This window comes from Acomys minous (assembly GCF_964271855.1).
Source record: "Acomys minous genome assembly, chromosome: 16".
Taxonomy (NCBI): Eukaryota; Metazoa; Chordata; class Mammalia; order Rodentia; family Muridae; genus Acomys; species Acomys minous.
Genome location: NC_140498.1, coordinates 94,734,770 through 94,760,776, shown reverse-complemented (window position 1 = coordinate 94,760,776; position 26,007 = coordinate 94,734,770). Strand labels below are relative to the sequence as shown.

At 53.5% G+C, this 26,007-nt stretch overlaps 1 protein-coding gene across 3 annotated transcripts in view; it reads right to left on the bottom strand.

The window, feature by feature from the left end:
• Positions 1-26,007, bottom strand: part of UBE3B (ubiquitin protein ligase E3B) — a 43,152-nt gene that overhangs the window by 15,583 nt on the left and 1,562 nt on the right. The window contains exons 2-18 of one of the 3 annotated variants that reach the window (XM_084761400.1): positions 23,728-23,811; positions 21,111-21,292; positions 20,893-21,013; positions 19,628-19,687; positions 18,916-19,020; positions 16,353-16,449; positions 14,359-14,444; positions 13,099-13,181; positions 10,737-10,842; positions 10,347-10,467; positions 9,422-9,599; positions 7,746-7,909; positions 6,671-6,838; positions 3,467-3,638; positions 1,879-1,997; positions 1,340-1,454; positions 630-729 (exon numbers count right to left, since the gene is read on the bottom strand). In XM_084761400.1, the coding sequence (XP_084617526.1) occupies positions 630-729; positions 1,340-1,454; positions 1,879-1,997; positions 3,467-3,638; positions 6,671-6,838; positions 7,746-7,909; positions 9,422-9,599; positions 10,347-10,467; positions 10,737-10,842; positions 13,099-13,181; positions 14,359-14,444; positions 16,353-16,449; positions 18,916-19,020; positions 19,628-19,687; positions 20,893-21,013; positions 21,111-21,271 (1,956 nt within the window). In that variant the 5' untranslated portion in view covers positions 21,272-21,292; positions 23,728-23,811. Of the gene's footprint in view, positions 1-629; positions 730-1,339; positions 1,455-1,878; positions 1,998-3,466; positions 3,639-6,670; positions 6,839-7,745; positions 7,910-9,421; positions 9,600-10,346; positions 10,468-10,736; positions 10,843-13,098; positions 13,182-14,358; positions 14,445-16,352; positions 16,450-18,915; positions 19,021-19,627; positions 19,688-20,892; positions 21,014-21,110; positions 21,293-21,426; positions 21,452-23,727; positions 23,812-26,007 lie in introns of those variants that run through there. The other 2 variants (XM_084761401.1, XM_084761399.1) reach the window with 2 other exon arrangements.

The following is a 26,007-nucleotide window of genomic DNA, read 5'->3' as shown; positions in this document are numbered from 1 at the left end:
ACAGCACACCACAGACACCTGCACAGCCATGCCCACTGCTGGACAGCTCACAACAGCTGAGATACGGAGCCAGCCTAGATGTGCAACCATCAGCGGACGGACACAAAACAAGTGCAAGTCTATCTAGCAGTCAAGAAGAATGTGATCCATCACTAGCAGGAGAATGGGTGGATATGGAGACCAGCGAGCTAAGGGAACCCAGCCAGGTCCACATGCAGAGACCAGACTAAAATACATAAACATATGTGTATAGGAGGGACAGGCTGGAGAAGAGGGGACGGAAGCAGAGTGCAATGGCGTGTATACGCATGTGTGTGCGCGTACAGGCATGTGTGGGCACCTGCCACGTTGCTGTGTGGAGGTCCGAGGATAATTAGTGGAGTCCGTTCTTTCCTCCACTCTGCGGGGAGCCAGCCCCTTCTCCCTGGCAGCTCAAGAGGTCTATGTCCTGGGACTTGCACAGAACACACCTCATGTCACCTGACTGACTGCACACCACCTTCCCTGTCTGTGCACCCCAGTACAAGCTGCCTAAGTGAAAAATGACACCACGGTGTGTGTGGGCTGAGTGATGTCCCTTAGACACTTCCAAGTTTATCGGAGGGGAGAGACCCCACGGGGACACTCACGTTCTTATGAGGGACCACGTGGGGGATGTGCTGCAGGGTCAGCTGAGCCCTCCTGCGGTCCTTGTCCAGCTCCTGGAAGAGCACAGCTGGCTTGAGGTCCCTTCCGGAGAGAGACATGGGCATGGTTACTAAAGCCAGAGAAGCCTCCTATAGCACAGGGCTGGCACTGTGCACACGTGCCCGTGTGGCAGTCGCCCACTTGGGTAAATCTTACGGGGATCCGGCCACACCTGCTCATTCCTATATGCACGGGCTGTGGCTGGCTTGGCGGCAGCACAGCAGAGAGAGCGGTGGGACAGTCTGTGAGGCTCTGCTCTGGTGCCAGACTGCAACCATTTCAGGAGATCTGATGGGTTCCTGACAGAAATGCTGACGTGCCGTCAGAGGGTCCCAACCCACCACCCCAAGCCTGGAGGCAGCTCTCACCCCGGTGACTCTGCTGATAAAAATGCCCATGTAACTATCACACTCTGTTGATCAGGTCAGCGGAGGGAAGCTCTCTTCCCAGGCTAGGTGAGACACAGCTGCTTCGGTGACCTGGCTTGTCACCATCAATTAACTGGAATGACACTGGTGGAACAGGGGCGACTGGGAAGTGACACCCAGACAGGCGCTTTACGGAACAGCAGTGCTCTCCACAGACAAATGGACAGGTGCAAGAAGGGAGAGGCTCACTGCCCAGGTGCCCAGCCCCCCCACCCTGTGCTTACTTCCGCAGCCAGTGGTCCTCGGGAGCAAAGCGCCTGCGGCAATCACGCTCGTACAGCACCATCAGCCAGCCGTGGACGGACTGGAACAGCTCCAGGGTCTCACCCTTGGCGGTCTCTGTGCACACACAGAAGGGCAGACCTGAGCTCAGAGCTCTGACCTCAGTGGAAGTGTTTCAGTGCCCTTAGGGCCTGGCTGGCTGTCTTTCAAGGAAGCCCCTCTTGCCACATCCCACGCGTGCACCATCCCAAGGCCCCTCTCCCCTCAGGACTTTTGTCCTGACCCAGCAGAGATATTCAGACAGGAGACGTGCCCACAGCAGGAACTGACACAGCCCCATCCCCATGGAAACCAAAGCACAGACGTAAAGGGGGGAGGTGTTTCAGGACAGAGCTCAGTCCCTAGCATGGCCTGGGGGAGCTGGCAGAGTGACAGCTTTGCCACCACACCATTATTTCATGTGAGTGACGTGCACTCTCCGGCTGAGGGCAGACTGACTGACTCTAGGCAGCACCAGGGAATGGTGGCGCCTCCGCCTTACCTACAATCCCGTCCCAGATCATCTTAAAAACGAAGGAATTGAGGAAAGAGGAGATGGTGACCAGCTCTTCCAGCTTGAAGGAGATTTGTTCTTCATAAACTTCAATGTCATCGAGGATGCTACACGAGGCAGAAAACTGTTCAGAATTTTCCATCGAGAAAGGAAAACAAGGGAGACCTCACTGTCTTCTCGACAAAACAAACAGAAAAAGAAAGAAAAAAGGCAGAAAGTGCCAGCCTTGCTAGACACACTCTGCAAGGCTTGCAGACACGAATGACATGTGTCTATGATCTATCTGCGCCAGAGTTGGGCAGGGAGGGGCACTGCGGGGTTAAAGAGCAAGTCTGGCCATGAGCTGGTGAGGTGGTGAGGGCTCTGCAAGCTCTCTAGCTTCTGCTTACTTGAAACTGTTCAGAGCAGGAAGACAGAATTAAGGAAAACAACTAAGGCTGCCTGTGGCCCACTGTCCGTCACACCTCATCCATGCCTGAGTATAAAGGAGCCTTGAATCCATCAGTGCTTCTTGAGGTGTGCTGGGAAACCTTATCCATCTAGGAAAGAGACCAGTGGCACTTGGTGCTTGTGAGCAAATGCATGTTTGAAAGAAAGTATGAGTGAGTGAGTGAGTGACCAAACGAATGAACAAACGAACGAACGAACATGATAGGCCTCCACTGAAAATTTCTGGAAAGCTCGCGACAAGCTTTAGAACACAGCTCGGGCTTGTCTTAGCCTTGCCTCAGCCTTTAGGGTGTTTAATCTGGTCACCAGACCCCTTCTTCTAAGGCACCCAGTCGTCTAGCTACATGCCCCTGAACCCTCGTGATACAAGGTCTTCTCGTCTGAATATAGCTACTTGAGTTCCATTCTAGATCTTTCCAAATGATCTTTAGGGAGAGTGGAAGACAGACAGCAGCAAATGCAGAAGGGAACACAAGGATTGTGGTGAATGTCCAGGCTTATTTACTCTTGACGTGGTGGGTGGTGTCACCTCTGTTCTACCAATGAGGTCGAGCCAGCATGCTCACTGAGCTGTGGCACTGGACACGCATTAATCCTTTAATCCTCACACAAGCCCCAGGGGTGGGGGCTGGGGCTGTTCCCAGTGCCTTTCCTCTGTAGATAGGAAACCACTGGACCAGGTTTTGCACCCTGGTTTCTGAGTCTGGGACTTTCCTGTAATATACCTGTCAGTGAGTAAATGGCTGAGGTGTGATTTGAACACATCTCCAGAGACTCCAAAAGCCCACAGCAGCTGCCCTGAAAGTACCTAACAGTCTCTGAGCACCTGGCACATGCCACCTGATTTGCGAATGTCTTCCTGTCTACTCTTCTGGTGGGAGGTGCAGGGGGTCATGGGCTCTTGCTATGTTGCCTAGGCTGGCCTGGAACTTAGGACCTCAAGTGATTTCTCCTGCTCCAGCCTCCCTGAGTAGCTGCCATTACAGGTATGTATCACCACGCCTAGCCGCCCAGCCGTTGGCCATGTCTTACAGTGACCCCGCCACACAGGCGCAGTTATTTGCTTCCCCGTGTTGTTGATGCGCCCCTGAGTCCTAGCCAGGGCGCCCAGCCCACATCAACCTACGTGATGAGGTGCCGCGAGCAGTCACAGAACAGCATCAGCATGGCCAGGAGCTGCTTGGACTCTCCGGTGTCACTGTTCAGGCACTCCAAGAAGAGCTTTAGCCCTCCATGGGGCCCCAGCTCACAGATAAAAGCCCAGAGCTTGGGCAGCAGGTCATCAAGGTACGTAAGCCCTGGAAAGGGAGAGAAACCCGAGCTTCAGGCGGGGACTCCAGCTGCTCTGCTATTTCTTCCCTTCCAGCGGGAAAACACAACACTTAAGCCAGCATGCAAGAGAAGGCCGGAGCACCCCGAGAGCCACCACAGCAGAGGCAGCTGACACAGGTGGACGTTCACAAGTGCCAGACTCCACTCTGCACGGCTCCTGAGCAGCCCCCAGCCACAGAGCCCAGTGCAGCTCCCACTTTTTAAGTGGGCCCAGTGACAGCCCCTAGGCCATGGCTGGAGTCCGCCAGACAAAAAGCCCAAGTCTGCGTGCCGCAGCAGCATGTTTAAATCAGGAACCAGCTACTGTCAGAGGGTACTTTAAAAGCATGACAGGCCAGGCAATCTCTATTGTTAGATTAACATTTGGGCAGTGGTGGTGCACACGTTTGATCTCAGCACTCCAGAGGCAGAGGCAGGCGGATCTCTGAGATTGAGGCTAGCCTGGACTATAAGTAAATTCCAGACAGCCAGGGCTGTTACAAAAGGAGACCCTGCTCCAAAACAGACAAACAAACATACAAACAAACAAACATACATACATACAAATAAATAAGCAATAACAAAGAGTTTGGCTGCACACTGACAACACTCAGGACCAGATACAGTTCTGGGTGCAGCTTCCAGGAAGGGCAGGCAGCGTGCACCCCAGCCTGGTACCCCCTGTATGTGGCCACCCTGGCTGCCTAGGGCTTGCTGCTGTGGCTCTGACTCAGCCATTTCCTTGTTTTCTTGGACACCACTACTCACTCAGTGCTAGCAGACACAGGAATGAAGGGAACACAGAGATCTGGCAGTGTCCCAGCAAGAGAGCACTTATGCTAGTAAATGGGGCGGGCTTGGGTCTGTGAGCAGGCTCACCTGCAGCGAGATGAGCTCCCTCCCCCTGCTCCTGAGCTGCTAACACCAGAAGAGCAGTGGATGTCTGCAGCTGAGACCCTCCAGACTACCCAAGGCAAGTGGCAGGCACAGTAGGAATTTTTTTTTTTTAAGATTTATTTATTATTTATACAGTATTCTGCCCACACGTGTGCCTGCCCACCACAAGAAGGCACCAGATCTCATTATAGGTGGTTGTGAGCCACCATGTGGTTGCTGGGAATAGAACTTGGGACCTTCAGAAGAGCAGATGGTGCTCTTAACCTCTAAGCCATCTCTCCAGCCCCACAGGAGGAACTTCTAATCTGTTTTTCAGGGGCTCCAAGGCCTGGACACACAGGCTACAGACGGGCACATCTCTGGCCAACAAGCATGCTGCAGATGCAACAGAGGACCTCCCCACAAGCATGCTGCAGATGCAGCTGAGGACCTCCCCGCAAGGTGGCAGCTCTGCATTTGACCTCACGCCTCTCAGCAGGTAAGGCATCCTCAGGCTTAGGCTCAAGTAAGCCTGCCTGGGGAAGACATGATGCCTGGGGTGGGACTCTGGGAAACCCCCATTAGTGCTACTTAAGGGTGCTGACTCACGAACTGGCTGAATCGTAAGGAGGCAGTTTCCAGGTGGATCTGGTTGGGGTGTGAGGACCAGAGGTGACACATCAGCCATGGGGCCCGGGCATCTCTGGCCTCACTGCTCAGCTGGAGGCAGGGACGGAGAGCCCAGCGCCCAGGACCTGAGAGGCTCTTGGGGAGGATTCAGAGGTTACCATCCTGTCTTTTTAAAGGGAGCTCATGACAAAATTCTTCCTGTGGGGGAATCTGAAAATGACGCTTTGAGAATAAGATGCTGCGGTGTCCACTCCTGCAGCTGTGGTCTTAAGTCAGGCATAGAGGGTGACAATAAAGCTGTACTGCACCCTCCACTCCCTTTTTCCAAATCTGCCCCACCCTCATGGGCCCTGCCCCATATCTGCCTGTGAGGCTGTCACACAGGGGCAGTTGCTTTCTTCTTGTATTCAGTAAGGTGTTTTATTTTCCTACTGTACTGTGTGTTTGCTCATTCCTTTATGTGGGTTTTGGTTTTGTTGTTGTTGTTGAGACAGGGTTTCTGTGTAGCCCTGGCTGTTCTGGAAGTAGCTCTGTGGACTAGGCTGGCCTCGAACTCAAGAGATCGGCCTGCCTCTGCCTCCCTGAGTGCTGGGACTAAAGACGTGCCCCACTGCCACTCATGTGTTTTTAAACTGAAGGTTTCTGAACTCTTTGCTGCACAAGAAGCAAGGGGCATCAGTCTTGAGTCTCTCTGCCTCATCACTACTGCCGCCACTGGGGGCCACCTGGCCATCAGCCTGTCACGGAGAGAAGTCTCGCTCAGGGCCACATCCTACGCCAGCAGACAGCCCTTTCACAAAGCACTGGGCGGCCATCAACAGCAGCAGTGCGAGGCGAGGACTGCTCCTGCCCAGCCATGGCCTCTCCCTCCTTCACCACTCTGGACGGTGTTGCTGCCGTCTGCTCATCGCTCCATTGCAGACCGTCTCCTGGAGACAGGCCCTAGCAGTCCCTTACCTCAGTGTCCTGTGCCCTGCACAGACAAGCCTGTCTGGAGTGAATACGTAAGCATTAAGGACAGAAGCAGTGGCAGTTGTGGATTGAAAAACACACAATGGAGCAGAGTTTAGACTCCTTTCTGAAGCAAGTGGCTTGCCCAATTAGAAAGACCACATAAAGACCAACTCATACCACAACGCCTGGGCTGCACCTTAAAAGCCCTAGACCCCCAATTCTGTCCTCACAGAAGGGACGTATCCCTGCGATGAGTGTCTCTGAGGTCTCAGTTGAGATGGATGCTTGTGAGTGACGACAGGGAGGGGAAGATGAGATGAGCCTGCATAAGCACATCCGACATGTGCGCACACAGCCAGTAAGGGGGACAAGATGGCAGTGCTATGACCGAGGGTGGCTTGATCTATCGAGGGCTCACTAATTTCTAAGAATAGCTCAAAAATGCCCACCAACAAAATCTATTTTCTGAGTCAAGGAAACCAGGAAGAAGAGGTCAAGTTTTTCTAGGAAAAACTGCCCACTAATTTTATAAGTGAGAGCGACAGCCTCGGGTTCTGACCTGTGAGGATCTGTAGGCGGATCTGGGTGAGAGTCGTCAGCGAGGTCTGGTAGAGCACACAGATGCTGCAGACCTTCTGCACCTCAGCGGAGTCCACACGTCGGCCCCCGACAGGCCTCAGGATGTTCCGCACTGAAGCTGACTTCTGAAATGCACGCTTGAGGAGACCTGGCACGGAGGGAAGAAGACGCACAGCAGAAGGTCAGCCATCTACGAGCTCCCGCCTGTCAAGGAGAAGCACGGCCACAGTTGGGGGGTGGCTGCGGCATGTGCTCACTGCGCGTCTTTGGGATGCACTGGGAAGATGCTGGCCTGCGTTTTCAGTGCAGCACGGTGACTCCTTCAGATCATCACTGTACTTTTCAGCATAAGGGAGGCGTGCTCAGCACAGACATGGCAGTCACGGAGCCTCACCAAGTCAGAAGGGAAGTGCTGGGGACTGAATTCCAACGGGCAGGGGAGGCAGGGCTGGGCCTAGGCGCTATTTTGGAGGGAGTGCTGTGGACACCCTCAGGTCCTGATCCTGGCCAAATGGCATCCCCTTCAGCCTTTGGCTTTCCTGTTCTTGGGCAGATGAAGTCGTGTGAGCGTAGAGTCCACGCTCACTGCCACTTCTCCCCAGGTTCCCAGTGCAGGCAGAACCATGGAGCGTGTGCTGGTCACACCCCTCGATCACAGCAGAACAAGAAGCCCTTCTCTCCAAGGAGCCCACCGCTACCCTGCTGAGGTGCCACCCGGCCTGTGCCTTGGCGGCTTCTTGGAGGAGGCCTGTGTGGGAGGGAGGTTTATGACTAAAGTCAGAAGAGCTTAAAGTTCCCCTTTCTGCTCCTCCCTGGCAGTAAGAAGAAAGGGTCCACAGAGCCCTGGCTGGCTACGGGGAGTGTGCAGCCGAGCCGAAGCTCAGAGACAGCAGAGCGACCCCCTGAGCACAATGACGGCCTCGTCCTATCTCGCTGGCTCTTATTTCTATCCCATGACCGTCACCGCCCTGCTGAATGTGGCCCTGCAGATGGTGGTGGTCGCACAGGCAGTGAGGCTTTCTCACAGGAAGACGCAGGAGCCACTTGGCACTCACTCTTCACTGGGAGCACGTTCTGTGGGGAGGACGGCTGAGGCGGCGCTGGCTCCGGGTGCTCCAGCAACTTCTTGCTGAGGATGTCGCTGAAGAGAATGCGGATGAGAGGCACCCCCCACAGGAACTGCAGCTGTTTGGTGATCAGGTGCATGGATTCGTTGAGGCTACAACAGAGCAGGAGACAGGCCTGTCAGGGCCACCCACACTGCCTGCCAGGGAGAGCCCCAGTCCCTTCCCTGGGACCCTCCAAACAAAGGTACAGCCTGGGCTGGCACTCACGCCCAGAGAGGCTAAGTAGGAACAGAGTGGATGCGTCACACGACTGTAATCCCAGCTCTCAGGAGGCTGGAGGGTGCCAGGGAGAGGCTAGCCTGAGCTCTATAATGAATCAACCAACCAACAGAAAATCCAAGGGAATTTCTTGTGAAAGGAAGTGGAATGAAGAAACTGCCGCCGAGGGCTGGGTCTGAAAAGGCACCCAGTCCACATGTGCCTGTCACTCAGGCCAGCCTCCCATGCTGCCTTCCTTCCCTGAGGCGGCCATCTTGGAGCTGCCCTCAGCCCTGTCAGGCAAAGGCTGTCTCCTGCCAGCTGCACTGCCCTGTTTCTCAGCTGGTCCAACACCTCGATCTCGACGGTTCCATAGCAGCAGTGTCTCCTTGTCTCAGATGGCTCTCTGCTGCAGGCTGTACTCCCAGCACCACCCTGACTCCTAGTCTCCATCAAGACCCTAGGCTGGCTCCCTCTATCTGTGGGAACAGCCACACCCCCTGAGCACAAGCCAGGCCTGCCATGCAATATGGAGACACGGGGGCAGCTCCATTAGGGCCCAGAGTGCGCAGCGCTACACAGTGTAGCCACAGACAACCTTACTGGAGGCATGATGTGCACTGCTCACGTGTCACACGAGGGCTCGGGGGAGGAGAGTGTCCTGAAGTGGGGCTTGCTGCCCCGCTTGCCCAGTGCACGCACTCTTGTTCTCCAGGTGGGGTGTCACACACAAGCGGCCTTCCTCAGCAGTGCCTTGTAATGTCTGACAGGTCTCAAGGATGTCACTCAGGTACAAAAGAAGGAGCCCTACCTTGGGCACACCGAACAGGGGCCACCCCAGGACACATACTCTGTCTGTGTGGTGCTGACTTCACCTCTGTCCCTGCATTCTGGCCTTTCTAGTGACTCTGAGTTTATGGCATTCATCCTCTACCTTGTGGGAGGGTCTGGAGGCTCCTATCCCTTTAAATCATTTGCCCTGTCTCAGCCCCTGCAGGGCACAGCTGCCTTGTCAATCAGTGAAAGTGATGCTGAAGAAGATAAAGTATCACGGACAAGTTACTAATGAAAAAAGCCCAAGTGAAAAATCACACTCTCTAATCTCTCTCTGTAACAGCTCTCACTAAAGGACAAGGATGAAAGGCTGAGTGACCAGTCATTTTCATATGAGGACTATGAGCTATTTAATGTCCTCTTGGCTGTGGGGCTTGAGCCCAGGGCCCTCTCCAGTGAGCCGAATCCCCAGGCTGTCGATACTGTGCAATAAACACACAAACCCACAAGAGCTGCAAGAGAACAGGAAGTGGGAGGAAGGGAGGGACGGAGGGAAGGAGGGAGGGAGGTGGGAGGGAAGGAGGAGGGAGGTGGGAGGGAGGGGGCGGCAGAAGCCTCTCTCTGGGACATACCCGTAATCCACAGACTGGGAAAACCAGCCGAGCACAGGGTGCCAGTGGGTCAGGTTGGACTTCTTCTGGGACACGTACTTCTGACAGTAGCACAGCATCTGTGTGAGCAAGCTCACAAACCCATCTGTTTCTTCCTCTAACACCTTGGGGTTGAGGGAGCCCAAGTGTAGGAGGTTGCCTACAAAGACAGAGGGCTGAATGTACCGGCCAGACCGGTGCATTGTGGGATCAATCCCCAGCCCTGTTCTCCGCCTGGGGCTCAGGCGCTGTGAGAAGGAGCATGTCTGTGAGGGATTTCTGTCAGGACCAGGGGCTGCAGCGGCAGGAGCCAGGCCGACCTGACTTTAAACCGCAGTGTGGCCACAGATGAGCTACACAGCTCTCAAACCACCTGAAATGGCTTCCTCACCTCAGCACACGGAGGGAAACGATACTTAGCATCACATTTTAACATGACAGTGACACAAGACATGGCATTAGCAAAATGTCCTGGGAGATGGATGCATTCAGTGTTTACCAAGTACTCTCCCCTTAGTGTCCAGCCCAAGAAACACCAACGCTGTAACCAAGGCCAGCTTGACCGGCCCGAGGGGGCCAGCTCTAAACACTCTTGCTCAGGCCAGAGCACTAGGTGCAGCCCTGTGTTCTAAGCTCCTATCCAAACACTGACACTGTGAGGTAGACGGCTCCACTCTGATCTGAGCCACGGCTTCCTCCCTTCTAGGGAAGGGTGTAGCCAGCTCAGCACACGCGTGGCCAGTCTGCCACATCCACGTGTGGTTCTGACTGCTCATCTAGCTGCACTACGGAGAGGGGTCTGCTGTGACGTTACCTCCTGCAGGCCACTAATGACCTAACGTACCTGAGGGCCCCCCCCCACCCCCCGCCGGCCATAACCAGCCCAAACCCCGTCTCCTAGACTCACCCATGAGACACAGGGTATGGCAGCCTTCTAAACTTTCACAGGCATCGAGGCAGTGGTCTCTGTCTCTCAGAAAGATGATGAATTTGCGAAGCATGTCATGGGATTCTAAAACACTGAGACGCTGCAAGCAATGGCAGACGGTTAACACGGCCAGGGCTTCCCCATGAGGTTCGGGCCTGCCCAGGGCTTGCTGCCCTCGCTTGAACAGAATACTGCGCTAGGCACAAGGGAGGGAGGGGATGAGAACGGGAACCTGATTTTGTAGCTGGTCACGGGAACGTGTCTCCAACAGCTACCGAGAAAGCTGGGGGGAAGGAGTGGGAATCGGCAGAGGTACTGTTTTGCTTTTGGAGGTTAGCAAACAAACAGAGACAGAATTGGCATGCTTACCTCAGGGGTCACTGTGCTGAGATGAGTCATGAGAGCAGGCACTGACATGATGTGGATGACGAACGGTCGCATCAGATTGTCTGAGAACTGTGCAGCAACTACAGGGCTAGACAGAGAGGGCAGCGTGCTAAGCCAGTGGGTGCACAGAGGCCATGGGGGACAATGCTGTACAGACACCACAGAGGTGATGCTGTCCAGATGCCCCGGCGACAACGCTGCGTAGATGCCACGGGGGACAACAATGCACCGATGCCACCACTGCACAGATGCCACCACTGTACAGATGCCACGGGGGACAACGCTGCACAGACGCCATGGGGACAACGCTGCACAGACGCCATGGGGACAATGCTGCACAGACGCCACGTGGGCGATGCTGCACAGCTAGGAAAGGTCAGTTCAGAAGTGACTGACCTGAGAAAATGCTTATACTGAAAAAATTTGGAAGAAACAAACAAACAAACAAACAAGGAAAAAACCCTTGCTATGAGAGAAAGCTTCAGTCGCACCCTAGTGTGTCCCAGGGTGACGACACACAGATACCTCCCACTGTGAGCACAAAGTTTATTATGGTATCTATAGCCTGACATTAGCATTTAAAGTATATACATAAATGCCAAAAACATAAAAGAACAAGGAGGGACTCAGGACAGATGCTGTGCTGCCCTGGGAAACAACATGGTTGGGAAGGGTCCTCTGTGCCATTTACCAAGACACGCACGTTGCTCTTAGAATACAAGTGTCGACTGTGCAAGGCAAGCATTAGGAATAAAGAGCTGTGTGGGCTCCCGAGTTAGACTGACTAAGATTTAATCCTAGCCTGACCTCTCCCTGCTGTGTGACTGAGAGTAAGTGTTTTGACCTCTCTGGACTTTATAAAACCAGCATAAGAGACTGTGGTAGGGAAGAAACCAATGGGTGTGAGAAACCCCAGAAGAATGTGAGGTCATGATTTCCAGCTACACGTACTGGAGGACTTAGCACTGGAGGACTTAGTACTGAAGAGCTTAGTACCTGAGGACTTAATACATCACATCTTCCAGGATTTTCACCATATTCCTGACAAAGGCAACACTGTGCATCTTTTTAATTTTATTGACTACTATAGTGCGCACGTGTACATGCATGTGTGGGTGCGCCAGCTGAGGGCTGGGGTCAGAGGACAGTTTTGAGACGTCCTCTCTGTCCACCTTTCTGTGAACTGTTAGGCCCACGTGAGTGTTTTTCCCAGGGAGCCATCTTGCCGACTCTACATCTTATTTTAGGGTCCTGCCCACGCTCACTGACCTGCAGACTGGAGGAAGGAAAGCACTGTCCAATACAGCAGCAGCTTGGGGCGCCTGACCCTACGAGGAGGTCAGCAGAACGTGCTGCCAGAGAACTGCAGACCCAGCAGCGCTGAACCAGGGCGCACTGTGCCCCAGGCTGCCTCCATCTCCTAGCCACATGTGACTGACTGATCCTCACAGGCCAGTGCCACCATGCCCAGCCCTGTGGCCCTGGAGGTCACTCCCAGGGGCTTTCCAGCCCAGCCAATTGATGTGGCCAAGATGGTGAAAGCTCTAAGCCTGGACCACGAGGTCTTCACGGTGCCTGTCCAGAGGCCAAGTGGCCCTCAAAGCTGCGACTGTTGGCCTTCCAGCCCTTTCCAGAAGATGACAACAGGTTCCACAGAACACAGACGGGGGATAAGACTCCACACACCCACAAGGTAAGGGACTCCAGAAAAGCCCAAGGGCCTTGTGAGAACCTCAGGTCTTGAAGTTCCCGGCACCCAGCATCCTCTGGAGGGGGCAGGGAGGCTTCTCATCCTGAGCTGGCTTGACAATGGCTCCCTTTCTCCCAGGATCAGTTACCAACCTCTCTCCATGTCAGCAATCCTCTCAGCAGATTACACAATCTAGAGCAGTTGGGAACGCAGTTTCTCCCCTTGGTAGTTCTTGGAACTGTAGCTCTGTGTTCCCTAAGGAAGCCTTTCGTGTTTACACACTTAATAGCTTTGTAGCAACAAAATGGAGACAAACAGCACCCTTTCCCCCACATGCCCTCTGTGGCCAGCAACTCCCACCTGTGTACCCAAAGCGTCCTCCTAACTGTCCCCCTGCCTTGAGCTGGTCCTTCCTTCACTCTTAGCAACTCAAAATGAAAAACAACTCTGTTCAGTCACCAGCAGGATGGAGCCTAATTCACTGTGAATTGCTTCCCTCAGATCACAAGGAAAAATATTCACACAGAAGGCTGAGCAAAGTCTCAGTTCTCACAAAATGTCACTGTCACTAAGACAAACACTTCCTGCAAATTCTGACAAGGTGGCAGAAAGAGCAAGAGGGTGAGGGGAGTGCTGGGGCAGCTGGTTTCTTACCGCAACGCCAGAGAGAAGGCTGCTGTTAAAGTGCCTTTGGACAGACAGGGCCGGGATCTGGCCAGGCCTCGGCTCAGCAGTACCTGAAAGAACAGTCAAGCCGTGAGTCTGCGCGCTGAGGCACCACAGCCATTTGCCCATTTGGAAAAGGGCCGTTGGCACCACGGCACACGTTTTAATCCCAGCACTCGGGAGGCGGAAGCCGGAGGGTCTCTTGGGTTGTTCCAGGCCAGCCTGTGACACAGCAGATCCGTTCTCAGACAAAACAACAAGGAGCAAAAAGGCAGAAGGATGCTGCAGATAAACCGGTATCGGACGGAAGCTGCTGAGTGGAGACGCGGCACTCATCAGCCCCACCCTAGATGTCACAGAAGCATTTTCATAATAATCAGCTGAGAAGGTGAGTATCTACGTGCTGGGCGCACTGCACCCTGCAGTCCTAACCTCCCAGGAGTACCCGAGCCCTGGGGTTTGAGCTTGGCCTGGACAGCCCAGCAACCCCCCAAAACAGGGAGTGAAAACAATCCACATGAAACAACACGCCTGAAGCATACTGTTGTCCAGCCAAAGCCAACAGTTGACATGCCACCGCCTCCTCCTCCTCCTCCTCTTCTTCTTCTTTTTGGTTTTTTGAGACAGGGTTTCTCTGTGTAGCCTTAGCTGTCCTGGACTCGCTTTGTAGACCAGGCTGGCCTCGAACTCACAGCGATCCACTTGCCTCTGTCTCCCGAGTGCTGGGACTAAAGGCGTGCACACCACGCCCGGTGACACGCCACTTCTTGCCAACACACTACTGTGCTGTGAGATGTGAAACTGAACTAGGAGTCGGCGTGCCCAGCACGGGGCAGAAGGAAGGGTGAGGTGAGCGGCCCTCCTAAAGCCGAAAGGCCCACGGAAGCCCTCAAGAGCAACGGGCTCCCCCGTGGCCTAAGAACTGGCATCGCATCCGGCGTGGACAGAGGGCCATCTGCAGTAGCTGAGGTCGAGGTAGAAACACACTGTCCTCTCCACCAAGGAGCTGGAACAGCCCTGGGGCCTCTGTCCACAACCACAATGTCAGCAGACTCTGGACGGCCCTTGCACCACTAGATGGAACCTTCTAGGGCTGAGTGCCAGACCTCCTCCCAGGACCACAGTGACTGCGAGTGAGGAAAGCGGACACTGAGTATTCAACTTAGTGAGGAGGATGAGAGGCATGTGTAACCTAGGGAAAACCCAGTTCAGGCACTGCAGAGGCACTTTAGGGCCAGGGTCACAGACCTGCAACACAGAGTAAAATCCTCGCTGGTTGAGATGGCCCATTATATTTGCACAAATGTGGTTTAGGGCTGGCCGAAGGCTCTCACCTAAATGAAGAAAACAGAGTGAGAAGACAAGCTCTTGCCACGGTGGGACCAGCTCATCCAGAGCCAAGGACAAGGCCTCGGCGGGGAGGGATGACTGAGAAATGACTCCCGGGGGCTCACGTGACAAGAAGGTGTAAGTCACGGGTATGGGGGGTAGGCTTCGAGGTTTCATAGCCTCGCCCCACTTTCTGTGCCCGCTGCAAGATGAGATGTGCCCACTCTGGTTCCCAACTGTCAGACCAGTCAGTCTCTTGCTCCTGCCACCAAACCTTCTCTGCCATGGCGGACTGTACCAACCCCGTCAGGCAGAAGGGAACCCCTTTCTCCTCTGCTCTTGTCAGCACAGCACAGCATCTGCACCACGGCCATGCCAGGGGAGGGGCCACTGTCTGCCTAGGTTCCCAGTCCCTTGGGGAAACCAGAGCCCTGGGAAGCTGATTCCTACAGAGGGTCTGGCTCAAGTGTTACCTCAGGGGTTGGAGCCCTAGCCAGGGCGGGGCTGTGCCTCTCCCTACCAGACACACGCTCTCCCAGCAGGACTCAAAACTCAGAAGCTTTAGGACTCTTCCCTAGTCCAGAAGCAGAGCATTTGCACAGACTAGACATCTACCACACATTTAGATCACCCGTGGGTAGTTACAGCACCGGTACAACATAAACGCTAGAGACAGCAGCTGTAACACACCGAGAAGCAACTGCAAAAAGGAAGCCTGACGTGCTGGCTACAGGTGTGCTTTGTTTTAGGAATTTCCAATCTGCAGCTGGCTGCCTCCATGGCTGGAGAACCTGCTTCTGCCGCCTGCTCGCCAGATGCCAGCTGCTGAGGACCACTGATCACTGCACTCCAGTGTCTGACACGGTGCCTGGCACGGTGGCCACCTGCTCGCTAGACGCCAGCTGCTGAGGACTGCTGGACACTGCACTCCAGTGTCTGACACGGTGCTTGGCAAGGTGGCCACCTGCTTGCTAGATGCCAGCTGTGGAGGGCCGCTGGCCGCTGCACTCCAGTGTCTGATACAGTGCCTGGTGTGTAAGGCTGTCTGTGAGTATATGTGTCAAACCCCAGATGATTTATATGGAAGAAGGCAACTGTAATTTTTATGGGCAAAATAGTATTATTACTAAAAACATTTTAGATTTATTTGTATTTATGAGTGCTCTGCCTTCATGTATGTATAACACATGTGCCTGGTTGCCACAGGGGTCAGAAGACGACACTGAATCTCCTGGGGCTGGAGTCATGAATGGCTGGAGCCACTATGTGAGCACTGGGAACCAAGCTTGGGTCCCCTGGAAGGGCAGGCACTGCTCCTAGGCTGAGTCACCTCTCCAGACCCTCACTATATTTTTTTAAAAATTTCTTCCTTTTTTTTTTTTTTAAGTTTCTCTGTGTAGCTCTGGCTGTTCTGGATCTGCCTGCCTCTGACTCCTGAGTCCGAAGGTTAAAACCATGCGCCACCACCACCTAGCCTAATTTCAAAACAAAACAAAACAAAACAAAACAAGAAAGGTTCAGCGGATTCCACCACTCAAAAGTAGGGTGCTGGGCGTTAGGAAGGAGAGAAGGGAACAAAGCCTGTACACAGACCCTCACAGGCTCATGCACACTGGACCCTGGGAAGCAGCCTGGCAGGAAGTGCCAAGTGCACAGGCTAGGGCCTCCCACATTCCTCACGCAGCAGAAGTGCCCCCTTGCTGGCTGGGGAAGATTTTTTTTTTTTTTTTTTTTTTGGTTTTTCGAGACAGGGTTTCTCTGTGTAGCCATGACTGTCCTGGACTCACTTTGTAGACCAGGCTGGCCTCGAACTCACAGCGATCCACATGCCTCTGCCTCCCAAGTGCTGGGATTAAAGGCGTGCGCCACCACGCCTGGCTTTGGGGAAGATTTTTGAAGCGGGTCCCACATACCTTTTCCCCGGAGAATCTTCCAGGTTGAAGTGTCCGTGAAGGTGACAAGCATGGTGAGGTGCAGAGTGATGAGTCTGGAGTCTTGTAAGATTTCTGGCTGCAAACGATGGAGTAAGATTGACATTTGCACCTAGAATCGTATGCCCCGGCGCATGTGCTCCCCACTGTGTAACAACACACACACACACACACACACACACACACACACACACACACACACACACACGGGAGTCCGCATGGTATGTTCTAGACTTTCAGCACGTGAGCACTCAACCCTGAGATCATGCTGCTGGGACAGGTCTGAGCGTCCCTGGGAAACAGGATCCAGGCCACCTTACACCTTACATCCATGCCTACAGCTCACCGTAGGCTGGGACGAACAGGGACAGAGCACACCTGTGACACAGAGTACTGGGGACTGGGGGGTGCGGCCTGGCCTCCCTGCTTACTGGCTCTGTGACCTTAGAGAAGTTTCTGAACCCCTCTGTGCCTGGGTTCCCTTACCTGTTCACTAGGGACAGTTGTTTTCTGTCTCTGTGCATTGGCCATTTCCTGAACTGCAAGCTCAGAGCCCCTCCCATACATCCACCTAGGAAAGCCCAGGAGACACTTCACCAGTTCACAGGGAGGGGACGTGTGCGGGACCGGCACAGACCAGCCTCAAGCCCAGGGGCCCTGGCTCCGGCCCCAAGTCTTCTCCTGCACCTGTCTGTCCTTAGGTTCCCTTTTTTTTTTTTTGGTTTTTCAAGACAGGGTTTCTCTGTGTAGCCTTGGCTGTTCTGAACTCACTTTGTGGACCAGGCTGGCCTTGAACTCACAGCGATCCACCTGCCTCTGCCTCCCGAGTGCTGGGATTAAAGGCGTGTGCCACCATGCCCAGCTATAATTTATTTTCTTGAGGTGCATGTATGTCTGTGTGTGTCCCTCCGTGTATACATGATCTGTGTGTGTGGAGGGGGACACGGGGCAATGGTCACACATTAGTGAGGTGCCCACAGAGGCCAGAGGGTCTCTCTGTGTGTATGTGATCTGTGGTGGTGGGGCGGGACACAGGGCAATGCGGTGCCCACAGAGGCCAGCGGTGTTGGCTGCTCATGGAGCTGCCTGAGGTGCTGCTGGAGATGGAATCTGGGCCCTCTGGAAGAGCTGCCAGTGCTCTTAACTGCTGAGCCATCTCTCCCGCCCATTCTTAGGTTTTCAAAGAAGAAGGGCCTCTTTGCAGAGAGAGAGCTGTTGTGGAATGCAGATATAGAAAGTGGGTCAGAGAACCTGCCTGGCTCAAGGCGGGGTGGCGTAGAGGAACAACCTGCCTGCTTGGCCCTGAGGCATTCTGGAAGGATCCTAGTGCTCTAAGGATGGGGTGTGTGTGAAGACCTCTGCCCTATACCCAATGCTTCGGCTGACAAGCTGTGACGTGTGAAGCCTGCTAGTGGGCCATTGCCTTGGCAGGGCTGTGGCGAGAGCCATCCATCAGGCCTCAGCATGACCACTGGGGACTTTGGGAACACTTCACCAGTCACCATGCAAGCTCTGGTTCCCGTGGAAGTGGCTGCTCGTTGTCTACCCACATCATATGCACCTCTGTACACAAGAGTCGCCACAGGACTGGGCTGAGTCTCTAAGATGGGTTCACAGTTGAGCCCAGGATGCCCCTGGGCCTTTACAAGTCCTCTGGGATCTCCCAGCTAGGAAAGAGGCCCTCTTTTCTCTGTAGTCATGACACACAGGGTTGGAGAATGGTGTGTGTGTGTGTGTGTGTGTGTGTGTGTGTGTGTGTGTGTGTACCGCTGGCTGTGTGATTACAGGAGAGGGAGAGAGAGGAAAGAAAGGGAACAGAGAGCAGACAGCTGCAGGCTTTGAAGTGTTCTGTGGTGCTTTTGCATGCCACGCTAATAAGGAGCCTCCCAGTATCTCAACAGAGAATACAAAGAATCTATCACACCAACAGAATGGCAAGGAAGGAGGACAGCTTCCTGACTCTGTGTGTGTGTGTGTGTGTGTGCGCGTGTATGTGTGTACACACATGTGGTGTGCCTGTGTGTACAGGCAATCAGGACTTTCCCCTGCTGCTCTCTCTCATATTCTTTGAGACAGGGCCTCTCACTGAACCTGAGAATCAGCATGCGCAAAGGCTATGTGCGGGGGAGTCAAACTGAGGTCCTCTTCCTAGCACAGCACACAGCCTGACACGTTCAGTCCCCTCCTTGGCCCTTAAGGCTCCTTGGTATGGAGACCATGGAGAGTGTAACCTAAGACAGTAATGGTAGATCTAACCTCTTCTCTCCCAGGCAGTGCTTCGTCCAGCTCTGCTAGATCCCGAGAGGCACAGACAGAGCAAATGCCGATGACTGAGGTACCCAGTGAGGATAGAATGAGGTACCCGGTGAGGGCAGACTGAGGTACCCGGTGAGGGCAGACTGAGGTACCCGGTGAGGGCAGACTGAGGTACCCGGTGAGGGCAGACTGAGGTACCCGGTGAGGGCAGACTGAGGTACCCGGTGAGGACAGACTGAGGTACACAGTGAGGACAGACATGCTGGTTTGGTTTGGCGGTGTGATTTACCTTGAGCTGTCCAAGAAGCTCACAGCAGTACCACAGGATGCTCTTGATCTGTTTAATCCATAACAGAGTGAGGTCCTTGGAGAGAGCCAGGGACACGTACCATACCTGCAGGCGGCAAGAAGAGCAGGGCTATGGGCAGTGATGGGGCTTATTAAACACGCTCTATTAAAGCAGCGGGATTGGATGGATGAGGACCAGAAAAGCAGTGCTAACAGTAAACCTAGAGTTCAAAGAACCTAGAAAGGCAGTGACCATCTTGAATAAGAGGTAGGAGCAAAGCATGGCTCCATAGATGAGGACTAGGACCTCTCAGAGCACTGCGCTCAGCACCAACAGCCCAGGACCTCTCAGAGCAGTGCGCTCAGCACTAACAGCCCAGGACCTCTCAGAGCACTGCGCTCAGCACTAACAGCCCAGGACCTCTCAGAGCACTGCGCTCAGCACTAACAGCCCAGGACCTCTCAGAGCACTGCGCTCAGCACTAACAGCCCAGGACCTCTCAGAGCACTGCGCTCAGCACTAACAGCCCAGGACCTCTCAGAGCACTGCGCTCAGCACTAACAGCCCAGGACCTCTCAGAGCACTGCGCTCAGCACTAACAGCCCAGGACCTCTCAAAGCACTGCGCTCAGCACTAACAGCCCAGGACCTCTCAGAGCACTGCGCTCACCCTCTGGAGCTGGGAGGAGCCGACATAGCTGCAGGCCACTCACCTTCGGCTCGTTCTCGGCTTCCATGCTGCTCAGGATGCTACGGCACAGCTTCTCCAGTCTCTGTGGGGCAGAAGAGCTAGCTGTGGATTCTTCAAACTGACTGGACGTGAGTGGGGGGGGGGCTGTGTGCTTGGGGAGCACACAAAACATGCAGGCAACATGTTGGGTGGTTCATACACACATGATCACATTTAATCCCTGCTTAGTGGCGTGGACACAAGAGAGCACAGGCTACAGACATGCTTCCAACCAGTGGCTTACAGAACTCGCGAGCCCTATAGATGTGTTTTTTCAAGTGGTGCATTTCACATAAAAACCCAGAATGGTGCTTCCTTTGATCTCACTGTGGGGCTTAGGCTGGCTCCAACTCTCAGCAATCGCAACTGCCTTGGCGTCCCAACTCCCACCATTCCTAGCCATGGCTCTTCTTTCTAGCCTGTGCCCTACACCTCACACCTCTGAGCACAAGCACTGACCTCTACCTTGCAGCCAACAGCCAAAGGCTCTTCCGTCATCATTGTAACCCTGATGTGCAAATCAGGAAAAAGTAGAACCTGGAAAAATTGCTTACTCGGCTGTTCTAGCCCCACACCTGCACCTGAGGAGGGCATGGCTCCAGGGTTTGCTCCTCTGTGATGGAGTTGCCTCCCAGAGCCTGAAAGTCCTCATCTTTGTGACCTTAGGAGCTCAGCGAGTGTGGAGGCCTTGCCTGTCTGGCTTCTCTTTGGGGCTCTCCAGTGGTACCCTGAGTGTGATAACAGGCACCTACTGCTCCCCTGCCATTCTCAGGCCACGGCAGCAAAATGGAATGATTTATGATACAAGTAACGATAAATAAGACGGCAGCATTGAATCTTAGCCAGAACATCAGCGTGACTCAAGCTCCTAGCGTTGTTCTGGAGAACTGCAGCCTGGGCCAGCACTGGCTCCGCAGGCCGGGGCAGGGAGCAGGCCCCACTGCTCTCTAGGGCCTCACCCCTGCAGCCCACCACTGGCCGAGTGTTGACTCCTGTTCCCTACTGTGCTGTCTCTAGCCTCTGTCACCCATGTCCCTCAGCTGTCCGAGTCTTACACACATCTCAGGATAATTCTGGTTTGTGACAGCTAATGTGTAGAGACGCCAGAAGCAGGGCTGAATCTATCCAGAGACTGTGGGCAGCCAAGGCTATGCCTCATGCCGATGCCTTAAACAAAAGGGGCCCAGCTTATCAAGCACCAGGTCCTGGCATAGGGCAAGAAGCTTGTGTGCACCCGCCAGGGCTTACCTCATTGTCCTCGTTAATTTTACATATGAACAGCAGTTTCCTGGCGATCTTAAAAATACAAAGTGCACTTCTTTTACTGGACCCGGAGTCATCGGCAGTAAAAAACTCATCAATCTCTCTCCTGGATAGGGAAGGGGGAAGGGGGCGTTCTTAATCAGGAGCACCAAGCAGCTGAAAGCCTGGCGCCCTAGCACAGCAGCGGGAGCAGCGGCCCTCACCTGATGTCTCTGTGCAGTCGTCTCCGGCAGAGGAAGCCACGGACCAGGGCCTGTGCCGTCACAGCCGAGCGCTCCCGCTCCTTCTGCACCAGCCTTTCCTCTCGTGCCTGCCGGGCCCTGTCGATGAACCACGCTCTGGAGCTCTGAGATACAGTGAACATGTTTGCAATGTGACCGGAACCCTGCGGGGACAGGAGAGGAGCTGGTGTGGGTCACGGTGTCGGGAGCACACACGGTAGGGGCGGCAGTGAGGCACTCAGCAGCCTCCAGCCGCACAGAGCTCATGGCTCTCCTGACACAAGTCTCAGCTTCACACCAGCTCCCTTCACAGCACCCGCAGGGACCAGGGATGCTTGGTAGGAGCTGAGGTGGGCTCCTAAAAGTTTAAAGATGACAACGCATGAGTCATCCCATCCAGGGAGTGCCACTTAACGCCCTGTCGAGGTTCCCAGGCGCTGCCTGCTCTGCTACATTCCCCACACACAGAAGGCAGAAAAGCAGCCGCCTTCCATCTTGGCAGGTAAAGGCTTGAAGGAAGAAACAGACATTATTATGTGGTCACCACTGTGGTCACCCATTCCCAAGACAAATGTTTACTGGTGTCTATGTTATGCCACACGTGAAAAAAGTAGTTTTAATTATTATTTTAAAACGTTTAGTTGCATTTTATTTGAGCAACTGTGTAGTGCCACAGTGATGCTCATCACGCCCCTGAGGCCTGGGGATGCAACTCAGATTGCCAGGCTGGGCAGTAGCCCTTTCCTGCTGTGTCACTGTGCTCAAAATTTAAAAAGTTAAGCGTGTGTTTGTGGACAGTGCATGTCACAGTGCATGCGTGGAGATCAGAAAATCTGAGGGTCAATTTTCTTTACATGGGCTTTGCACGTGTAACCTGAGCCACCTCAGCACCGCAGCCATCTGCATGTGTAACCCGAGCCACCTCAGCACCCCAAGGCCTTTCTTTATATTTACACGAGGTGTCTCATGGGTTAGGAGCACTTGCTGCTCTTGCAGAAGACCCCGATTCCATTTCCAGCAGCCCGTGGTAGCTCACAACCCCCTGTGACTCTAGTCGCACAGATCTGCTGCGCTCCTCTGGCCTTGTAGGCACTGTACACTCACCGTATACACACATGCCAGCAAAACACTCAGATACACAAAATACAAAGAGAAATCTTTTTAAAAAGTGTTTTAAAACTACACTTATTTTTATTTTGCGTGTGTACACATGAGTGCATGCGTGTGAGCATATGCACACGTGGAACATGTGTGGGGGACAGGGGAAAACATGCAGGTTCCAGTAGTCTCCTTCACCAAACAGGCCCCAGGAATCAAACTCAAAAGTCAGGCTGGGTGGCAGGTGCCTTTGTACCCACTGAGCCACCTTGCCAGCCCCCAAAGTCTTTTGATCAAGAAGCCATGGTTTTTGTGGTTTGCTTGTGTGTGTGTGTGCGCGCGCACGCTGTATTTCCCGTGAGTGAATGTATGTATGCATACATGCACCAGAGATTGAAGGTGAGGTCTCCTCCATTGTCCCCATTTAAGGTTTCTCACTTGAACCAAGAGCTCACCAATCAGCTGTCTACCTCTTTTGAGGTGACTCTACTTCTCAAGTGCTGAGGTCACAGATGGGTGCCCAGCACAGGTGCACCCTGGGGATCCGGTCTCTGGAGCTGGCATGGCAAAGGCTTCCCAGCACTCACACTTGCAGCAGCCACAGCAGCCCACTTAGCCTGGACGGGGCCACTCGGCATCACTTACTCCATGGCCAGGCGGCACGGGAGGACCGCTCCTCCTCACCGACGGGTGCTGTGCAGGGCAGAGGTGAACAGCGAACAGCACAGGACCACTAGGAGCTGGTTTTGCCCCACATGGGTGCCCCACAAGGTGCCCGGCTCTGAGCTGCTGAGCTGTGCACCTGGGTGAGATGCCGAGGACTACAACTACTTCTCCTTTTTCTTTTTCTTTTGGTTTCTCTTCCTCCTCTTTTCTTTTCTTTCTTTCTTTCCTTCTTATTTTTTTTTAAGGTTTTTTTCCATAGGCTTTCTCTGTGTAATAGCCTTGGCTGTCCTGGAACTTGCTGTGGACCAGGCTGGCCTCAAACTCCCAAGTGCGGGGATTAAAGGTGTGCACCACCACGCCCAGCCTGGGCGACTTCTTTAGCTACCCCAAAACACACCACTGTTAGCTTAGCTGACCAAATCATTAACACGAGTCATGCAGAAATCCAGATTTTTGGAAAAGTATCAAAGTATCTTTCCCTGGGTTAGCTCACTCAGAGCAGCAGGCACTGGGAAACACAGACAGAGTGAAAGGTGGGACGAGATCTCTGCCCCATGGTGCAGCCAGGGCCTCTGCGGGCCCTTCCCACCTGACTCACACCTGTCAAATCACACCAGGGATTTGCTGACAACTGCTCTATTGTCAGCAATAGTCAAGATAACAGCTGTTTTGTGCACGCCAGTCAAACGTACTACACAAAGCTGCATACCAGCCATCAGCAACTCTTGAACTGGGTCATCGTAGGTGCTAACCACAAGTGAGGAGCAAAGCTGAGCCGAGAGAGGCCGCCATGTTCCTGACTGTTCCCTCTTTCCGCAGGGCCTGGAGAGCTTACCTGAGGACCTGCCTGTGCAGCAGAGATGCTAGGTGACCATCAGTGACCTCGTGCAGCCTCTGGCTTCAGAGGAGTTGGGCTTTGCTGGCATAAAAAAGACTCAGAGTCAGTACTGTTTTGCAGACATGGCAGCCTAATGTCACCGAGTCTAATACACTGTGGTGTTTTTTTAAAAAACAGTCTATAGGAGCTGGAGAGATGGCTCAGCAGGTAAGAGCACTGGCTGCTCTTCCAGAGGATCCAAGTTCAACTCCCAGCAATGACATGGTGGCTCACAACTGTCTGTTACTCCATGATTTGACACCCTTGTACAGACATACATTCAGGCAAACACCACTGCACACGAAATAAAAATAAATTATTAAGCCAGGTGCAGTGGCGCACGCCTGTAATCCCAGCACTCATGGAGGCAGAGGCAGGCAGGTCTTTGTGAGTTCTAGGCCAGCCTGGTCTACAAAGTGAGTTCAGGACAGCCAGGGCTACACAGAGAAACCCTGTCTTTAAAAAAGAAAGGAGAGGGCTGGAGAGATGGCTCAGAGGTTAAGAGCACTGACTGCTCCTCCAAAGGTCCTGAGTTCAATTTCCAGCAACCACATGGAGGCTCACAACCATCTATAGTGTGATCTGGTGCCCTCTTCTGGCCTGCAAGTGTACATGCAGGCAGAACACTGTGTACACAATAAATAAATAAATAATTTTTAAAAAGAAAGGAGAAATTATTGAAAAAGAAAGAAAGAAAGGAAAGCCCTCTAAGTCTCCTCTAATTACACTCTACCTTAAAGCCACTCCAAGAGGTGACACAACAAAAAAGGTAATCGCCCTTCACATTTTTTCAATGCTCAGGAAAAGGGTTCATGCCTTAGAAGTGAAAAAAAAAATGGCCACCCGTGAGACAACAGGACTGCACTTCTCAGTGCAAAGGCGAGGCGAACGTGCTCACGTGGAAACCATACTGCTGTGAAACACACCAAGTCTGGTGAAAGGTCAGATCGCAGGCTTTAATCGCTAGCATGGTAAAAGGGTAAAAAAACAAATCAAAGTGGCCATTTTGAGTAGTGGGATTAAGGGGAACCCCCCCCCCAGGAAGCACACGGTGTGGTAGCCCAGCAAGGGGCACATGGGCCTGAGTCACACAGAGCTGGCACCAGCCCCTGTTCCTGTCAACTTCTGTCTTTGACGATCAGCTTTGGTGCCTGTTCTGAGAATGGACATCTGTGTACCATGGTGCTACTCAGCTGACAGTAAACAGCTAAAAAGCCTAGGGGATGTGTTACCTTTATGGATGCAACAAGTTCTTTTCTTTTTGAAATTATTTGCAATTCATCGCCCCCCCTCTTTCTCTGTGTCTGTCTGTCTGTCTGTGAGGATGTGAGAGCAGTGTCCAGGAGGGCCAGAAGAGGGTGTCAGATTCTCCTAGGGCTGGAGTTACAGGCAGTTCGTGAGCCACGTGATGTGGGTGCAAGGCTTGACCCAACCTTACGTCCTCTCCTTGAGGTATGCCGACAAAGGGCTTCAGAGATGGCGCAGTGGCTATGAGAGCATGGTACCAGGCATGAACACGGGGAATGCACATACATACATGTATGCAAAACACTCATATGCCTAAAGCAAAAAAAACAAAAACAAAAAAACAAAACCAAAACCAAAACGTGCCTACTAGTAGGCAGGACAGGGGAGCAGAAAAAGAGGGTGCCTCCTCGCAGCAGAAAAACAAAGGGCTGCATGCAAACTGAAGCCAGCTGCTGTGACACCCTCCAGTCTTTTGCTTCTCCTGAGGATCTGATCCCTTTCTCAGGATGCCCCCGCACCCCACCCCAGACATCGTGGCCACAGGTTTCTGTTTGCACTGCTCAGCAGCTTTGTGGCTTTCTTCCTGCTCTCTTGCGCCTTTTCCACGCGCATGGTTCATGAATCAAGAAAGACGCACAACTGAGTGTTAACGTTCTCAGTCCCCTGAAAGCCACAGAGGAACACAGCAAAGGCTGTACCAAGAAAGGCCTCAGACCAGCGACTCCCAGATCCTCCCTCTCAGTTCACTGTCCTTAAGTTCTCCGCCCCTGCTTCCTCAGAATAATAACAAGGCCCAATCTTAGGATTGTTAGGAACATCCCTCCCCCCCCCCCCCCACTTTTTAGACAGGGTTTCTCTGTGTAGCCTTGGCTGGCCTGGAACTCAGGGATCCACTTGTCTCTGCCTCCCAAGTGCTGGGATTAAAGGGGTGAGCAACCATGCCAAGCCAGCATTAACCTTAATTTCTTCACTGCAGCGCTGAGCTTAGGG